The 6,842-nt window shown below is 37.9% G+C and overlaps 1 protein-coding gene across 2 annotated transcripts in view; it reads left to right on the top strand.

Moving 5' to 3' along the window:
- gnpnat1 (glucosamine-phosphate N-acetyltransferase 1) overlaps window positions 1-6,842 on the top strand; it is a 20,987-nt gene that overhangs the window by 8,007 nt on the left and 6,138 nt on the right. Inside the window, exons 3-5 of one of the 2 annotated variants that reach the window (XM_043697663.1) lie at window positions 2,685-2,747; window positions 4,989-5,116; window positions 5,378-5,439. In XM_043697663.1, coding sequence (XP_043553598.1) covers window positions 2,685-2,747; window positions 4,989-5,116; window positions 5,378-5,439 — 253 coding nt within the window. The remainder of the gene's footprint in view (window positions 1-2,684; window positions 2,748-4,988; window positions 5,117-5,377; window positions 5,440-6,842) is intronic. The other variant, XM_043697664.1, reaches the window with a different exon arrangement.

The following is a 6,842-nucleotide window of genomic DNA, read 5'->3' as shown; positions in this document are numbered from 1 at the left end:
TTTCTCTCTCTTTCTCTCTCTCTCCTGCACTGTCCTCACCATGTGCTTCCTTTGTCTGTTCTTCTCCCTTTTAAACCTGCTATTATTTTGACCTTTTTTTTCACCAAAGTTCCAAAACAATGCAACATCATATAAAACAGTAATTGCTGCTCCTGGAATTCGAGGAAGTCATCTCCAGCACCTAAAATACCTCAAAAAAAGAGCAGCTGTTACAGCCAGAAATTTTTCCTGTCCTCCATCTTGGATTGCCCAGAATCCTCAATGATAGGGCTAGGGTTAGAACTGCTGATACTTTAACCATGTGTATTAAAATATTGTTTTAATGTGGGGGTGCTGGTGTTGGATTGGGGTATTCAAAGTTAAAAATCACTCGACACCAGGTTTTAGTCCAACTGGTTTATTTGGAAGCACTAGCTTTCGGACCCTGCTCCTTCATCAGGTGCTTGTGGAGTATAATATCATAAGACACAGAATTTATCGCAAAAGTCTATAGCAAGCGTGATGTAACTGAAATTATGTATTGAAAAAGACCTGGACTGTTTGTTAAGTCTCTTACCTTTTAGAATGAACATGTTGGTTTCTGTTCTTTCATATGTAAATCCTATAACTTTTTTAAAGTTACATTCTCAAGTGAACTTTAACAATAGATGCAATGTTGACCCAGATAATGCATTGAAGGTGTGAGATGCCCTGTGTGAGACTGTCTGAGCCACAATGGTCAGACTGATTATAATCTAAAAAAGGGATTTACAGAATCTTACTTGGATTCACGCAGTTTTTGAGCAAAATAAAATGTAATTCTGCAAGTACAAATTCACCCCACAAACATTTGTGTATGTGGGTGAGTGTGTGCGGGGGGTGGTATGAGTGTCTGTGAGAGAGTGTGTGAATATGTATGTGTGAGTGTAAGTGTAAAGGGGTGTAAGTCTGTGAGAGGGTACCTGTGAGCTTGTGAATGAGAGAGGGTCTGCATGAGTGTATGGGTCTGTAGGAGTGAGTGAGGGTGTGTGCACACGCAATGGGGTTACCTGTAGTGTGACATGAACCCAAGGTTCCGGTTGAGGCCATCCCCATGGGTACCAAACTTAGCTATCAGCCTGTGCCTGGCCACTTTGCGTTGTTGCCTGTCCCGAAGTCCACCTTGGAGGATGGTCACCTGAAGGTCCGAGACCGAATGTCTCGGACCGCTGAAGTGTTCTCCGACTGGAAGGGAAAATTCCTGACTGTTGATTGTTGTGCGGTTTCCATTCCTCCGTTGCCATAATCTCTGCTCAGTCTCGCCAATGTACCATGCCTCAGGGCATCCTTGCCTGCAGGGCATGAAATGGACAATGTTGGCTGAGTCACATGAGTACCTGCCACGTACACGGTGGGAGGTGTCCCCATACGTAATTGTGGTATCCATGTCGACACTCTGACACTTCTTGCAACCTTTGAGACCGAGCAGAGGCTATGGCAATGGATGAATGGACACCGCACAACAATCAACAGACAGGAATGTTCCCCCTTGGTTGGCTAACACTTCAGTGATCCGGGACACTTGGCCTCTGACCTTCGGGTAACTGTCCTCCCAAGGCGGACTTCGGGATAGACAACAACGCACATACACAAGCTGTCTCTCATACGCTCAGGCATACACTCCCACACACACACTCTCAGAGACTTATACCCCTTTACGCTCACACTCTCACACATACACATTCTCTCACAGACACTCATACCCTGCTACACACACACACATAAATTTGTGGGGTGAATTTGTACTTGCAGAATTACATTTTATTTTGCTCAGTAACTGCATGAATCCATGCAAGATGCTGTAAATTCCTTTTTTAGATTAGAATCAGTCTGAACATTGTAGCAAAGACAGCCTCACATAGGGCAGCTCACAATGCATTATCCGGGCTGACATTGCACCTATTGTTAAAGTTCACTTGAGAATGTAACTTTAAAAAAGGTTCTAGGATTGACATATGAAAGAACTGAAACCAACATGTTCATTCTAAAAGATGAGAGACTTAACAAACAGTCCAGGTCTTTTTCAATACATAATTTCAGTTACAAAACACTGTAAAATTTTGTGAGAAATTCTGTGTCTGATACAGACGCAGAACCAATCCACAACCACTGATGAAGGAACAGCGCTCCGAAAGCTAGTGCTTCTAAATAAACCTGTTGATCGATAACCTAGTGTTATGTGATATTGTTTGAAGAAGCATCAGGACCACAAAATCTGCAATATCTAAGGTCTTCTGCAGAATGTATGCTACCTTGACATGTAACCTTGGGTTTAGTAAAAGGAATGTCTTTAATGGAACTCTTTTGCTAATAAACAGCAAAAACATCTTTCCTGTTGCAACCTCACTTTTAAAATAATTTAATCCATTTAGCATTTAAGGATATTGTATATTCTATGTAAGTCAGATTAGCATCGATCTTTCCTTGGTTGTATAAGATCCGGGGTTGTGGGTTCAACCGCCATTCTCCCACTACCACATCTGTCTGTCCTGATTTGTTATCAATGGAAATAAAAATCAGAAGAGATGTAGAATTGGCTGCCAACCTGCTATTACCTGTCTTACACTTTCATGCAAAGTGAAAATGCACCAGATTGTATAGAACTCATTGCACCAAAAACGTTTGGCTATGCTGATGGAATTCATTTAATTTTGATTTTTAAACAGGTCTTTTTAAGGTACTTGCACAGTTAACGAAAGTAGACCAAGTTGCACCTGAAATATTTATAAGTAAGTGGACAAGCACCTTCAACATTATTCTGCATTCAATTTCAAACTGTTAAGCAGTTTTTCTCTCTTGTAATGATGTTAAGTGTGCTATAAAGCTGTTCCTTTCATATCAAAATGTGAAGAAATTTTGAACTGCTTTCTAAAATGGCCCAGTTATTAAATTGAACCTAAAAACTGTGACAAAATACAAGAGGTACCACATGGACCATAACAATTCAGGGAGGCTCATTGCCATTTTACACAAGAGGAATAGTATAAGTGTATAAGTTCATAAATTAATTTTATTAAAAAAAACTTGATTACAAATTTTTCAAATGACACAGAATTAGAAAATGCAGTAAATAGTGGGGAGAGATATATGACAAATGAAAGATGCGGTTGTTGTATACTTTGCTCTGCTCCTGTGTCAATCCCACCCTCTTTTACTGCCCCTTCCTGCACTGTCATCCTTGTTCTCCTTCACCCTTCAGTTGAGGTGGGTTCCCACTTAGTCACTTAAACTAAACAAGTGGGATGAGGTCAGGTGAAGAGAAATTTAGAAGTCTAAAGAGAAAGGTCAAGGCAACAGTATTACAGCCGTTGGGGTAAATGTGAGCAGTATAGGAGGCACAAAGAGTTTAAGAGGTAGCTTTAAAGGTAGTGGATGGTTTATTATAAATTCTAGGAAAATCAGATTGGAAGGTAAAAAGTTGCAACATTGCTATATAAGAAATGAGGGAGAGATAACAGAAAATTATAGGCTAGTTAGACTGATATCAGTCGTCAGAAAAATGCTTTAATCTATTACTGTGTAAGTCTTATTTCCCTTTTACTGAAAGGAAATAGTATTTGTTACAGCTTTTTGTGAATGTGACAAATAGGCTAGACAGAGGAGTCAGTAGACATAGTGTACTCACATTCCTAAAAGACATCTGATAAGCTGTCACACAATAGATTAATGGACAACATAAAAGTTAGTAAATAGGTGCAAAATATTATCAGATATGAACAATTGGTTATTGGACAGAAAGTGGAGAGGTATAACTGGAGACTATAAATGATGTAAAGCCATAACAATCAGTGCTTGAACCTCAGCTATTTTTAATTAAGACTTTATTCGAGTTTGCTGGTGTTATAAGCTTATGAAGGAATGTAAACTTTGAGAAAGATACAAAGATGTTGCTAAAAATTATAGGCAGGTTAAGTGAGTAAGCCATTATTCATTTTGATAATTAAAAATGAAAAAAAGAATATTTTTACAAATTCCAAACATTCAAAATAATGATTAGGGAGTTTTGGATGTACCTGTACAGGAACAGAAAGTGAGCATGCAGGTATAGCTTTCTTTGTCTGTCAATTCATCCACCCTGTCCACAAACTGCTGCAGAATGTTAGTGCTCCATTTCCTATCTTCCCAATACGCCACTGTTTTTGGGGACAGCTTAGTGAAATGAGAGCAACTGCTTTGACATCAATGCAGTATTTGACTGAATTTGGCATCAAGGAAGCCTAGCAATGCTGCAGTCAATGGGAATTGGGAGAAATCTCTATCTTGATTGGTGGTATAGCGCAAAGGAAGCTGGTTGTCGTTGGTGATTAATCATCTCCACTCCAGGTCATCACTACAGATGTTCCTCAGGTTGGTCTATCCAGGACAAATCAGCCCACTTGATTGGCACCTCACCCGCCATTTTCAACAGTCACTCTCTCCTTCACTGACTCATCGCAGCAGAGTGGGCCATCTACGAGGTGCACTGCATTAGCTCACCAAGCCTACTTTGACTGCACCTTCCAAGCTCATGGTATCTATAATTTTAAAAGACAAGTAAGGGAACACAGCCACCTCCAAGTTCATCCCCAAGCCAAACATTGTTCTGATTTTGGAATGTATCACTGATCTGCCATTGTCACCGTGTCAAAATCTTGGTTCTTCCTTCCTAGCAACACTATTGGACTGCAGCAATTCAAGGCAGCAACTCATATCACCTTCTCCAGGTCAATTAGAGATGATCAATAAATAGCTAGACAAAGCTATACCCCATTAACAAATCTTTTAAAAATTAGCAGTCTGTCTGAAGCAAATTTCTTGTGTACCAACATTCACATGTATAATGTGAAAAAGCATAACTGGAAAAATTAGATGAAAAGAAATCTTTAGAATTTGTGTGGTAGATTGACATGTTTAAATATTTTGGAGCTAATCATATAAAGTATGTTTCATTTTGAAGCATTTATTTTTTGATCATATTCTAAACTTCACAGAAAAATTTGAGCACATGAAACAAACTGGAGATTATTATACCGTTGTGATTGAAGACACGCACCTTGGACAAGTTATTGCTACAGCAACGTTAATAATTGAACATAAATTTATACATTCTTGTGCAAAGGTAGGTCTTCAATGGATATTATAATGTTAATGTTTACTTTTAGTTTGGTTATGAGTTTTCTATTCAGTTCTGGAACTGACACTTGTTGATAAAACTGCTTTGTAGCGGGGTATACATTAAGCAAATGAAATGAATGTGCATGTAGTAGATAGACCATCTGTTGCAGCAATTTTTTAATCATTGAGAGATTAATTTGTCAGTATTTAAGCATTAAAATATAACAATAAATGAAGCAGAGGTTCTCTTTGTTTTCAAATTTAGCGAGGGAGAATAGAAGAGGTTGTCGTGAGTGATGAATGCAGAGGAAGGCAACTTGGGAAACTGTAAGTTTAAGTGTTTTGGAATCTTATTTATGTAATTTGCTATTGGGAATTACCATGGTGAGTTTATCTAGGTGCTAATTACATCTACTTCTGGAATTCCATTTGTTCACGGAACATTCTGTACTACTCTGTAGCTATGTTGTCATTTGTTGCTATCCTCTGACCTTCATTGAATCCTTCCCAGTGCCTGTCTGATTCATTCCTTAAATGAATTCAAGTCAAGGGAAGGCCCTTCTTGTCTCTACTACCCCATTCCTGAATGGGAATGTTCTCCTTCTACATCACATGGATGTGCATAATCCTTTGTCTCCATGCCCGACCAGTGTGTAACATCGAGTAATAGTGAGATACCTCTGTTCTGCCTTGGTCTTCAATTTAGAACATAATTACTGAAACTGGTCTCTAAAGTCCACTGTTATATTCTTTCCTATGGTAGTTGTTCTTAACTAAGTGATGGTTTCTATCTGCTCTCTTTCCAGAAACTTTCTTATTCATGATATTATGTCCCTCACCCTGGCACTAAAGAGGCAGTATACCATTTGAAATAGCATAGCATCACAAATGAACATAAATATTCTTGAGACGAGAAATCCTTCTCTTCTTCCTACAATCAATAGACTCTTAAAACCCACACACTATTGATCTTGTCTTTTCATTTAATCTTTTCAAATGTCAGTGACCTTGCAGTCCAGGAGCTCATCTTCACCTTGATTTCACATTTTCAGAAATTGTAGTTGTGTAAATAGGTAAGAAGAATAGTTAAAAGCATAGGTCTTCTCAACACCTCTGACTCTGACTTTCAATTCCTGATCTGCTTGGCTGTCATGGGTGTAGTAAATTTATTGGCTTTTCTGACATTTGATGTAAATGTTCTAGTGGTAACTACCATCAACTTTGATGCAATTCATTTTGAGATTTTCAAGCAGCAAAGAGCTGGTTTGAATTACCTGAGGGGGTCGGAGAGAAACTTCTCAAGTTTTATTATTCCTACATGATTTACATTGCCACTCTGTCCAACCCGTTTGATTATGTGATTACATATAATAGTTAAAGTTATACATACAAGTAGCTTTTTCAAAAAGATACGTTATGTAAACACAAACATCACTGAAACTAATTTGAAGTTTAGATGTTGAATTCAGTTCATGTCTTTGGCTATTTGTCTCTGAATAACAACTGCATAACACAGCCAAGGAAGGATTCAAACTTGATATGTGTTGTTTTTGGTTGGGGTTATGGTATGTGCTGTAATATTTTTTTTATAGATATTTTTATTAGAAATTTAACATTTTTACAAGTTTACAAAAATAAACAAAACTCTCAGATATAAACATTGATATACAATTAGCTCAAATATACAATAGCCAAAATTTGACAAAAAAAAACAAAACAACAAAAAAAAA

The sequence above is a fragment of the Chiloscyllium plagiosum genome, chromosome 10 (assembly GCF_004010195.1).
Source record: "Chiloscyllium plagiosum isolate BGI_BamShark_2017 chromosome 10, ASM401019v2, whole genome shotgun sequence".
NCBI classification, from domain to species: Eukaryota; Metazoa; Chordata; class Chondrichthyes; order Orectolobiformes; family Hemiscylliidae; genus Chiloscyllium; species Chiloscyllium plagiosum.
The sequence above is the reverse complement of the archived record's forward strand: the minus strand, read 5'-3'. Positions and strand labels throughout refer to the sequence as shown.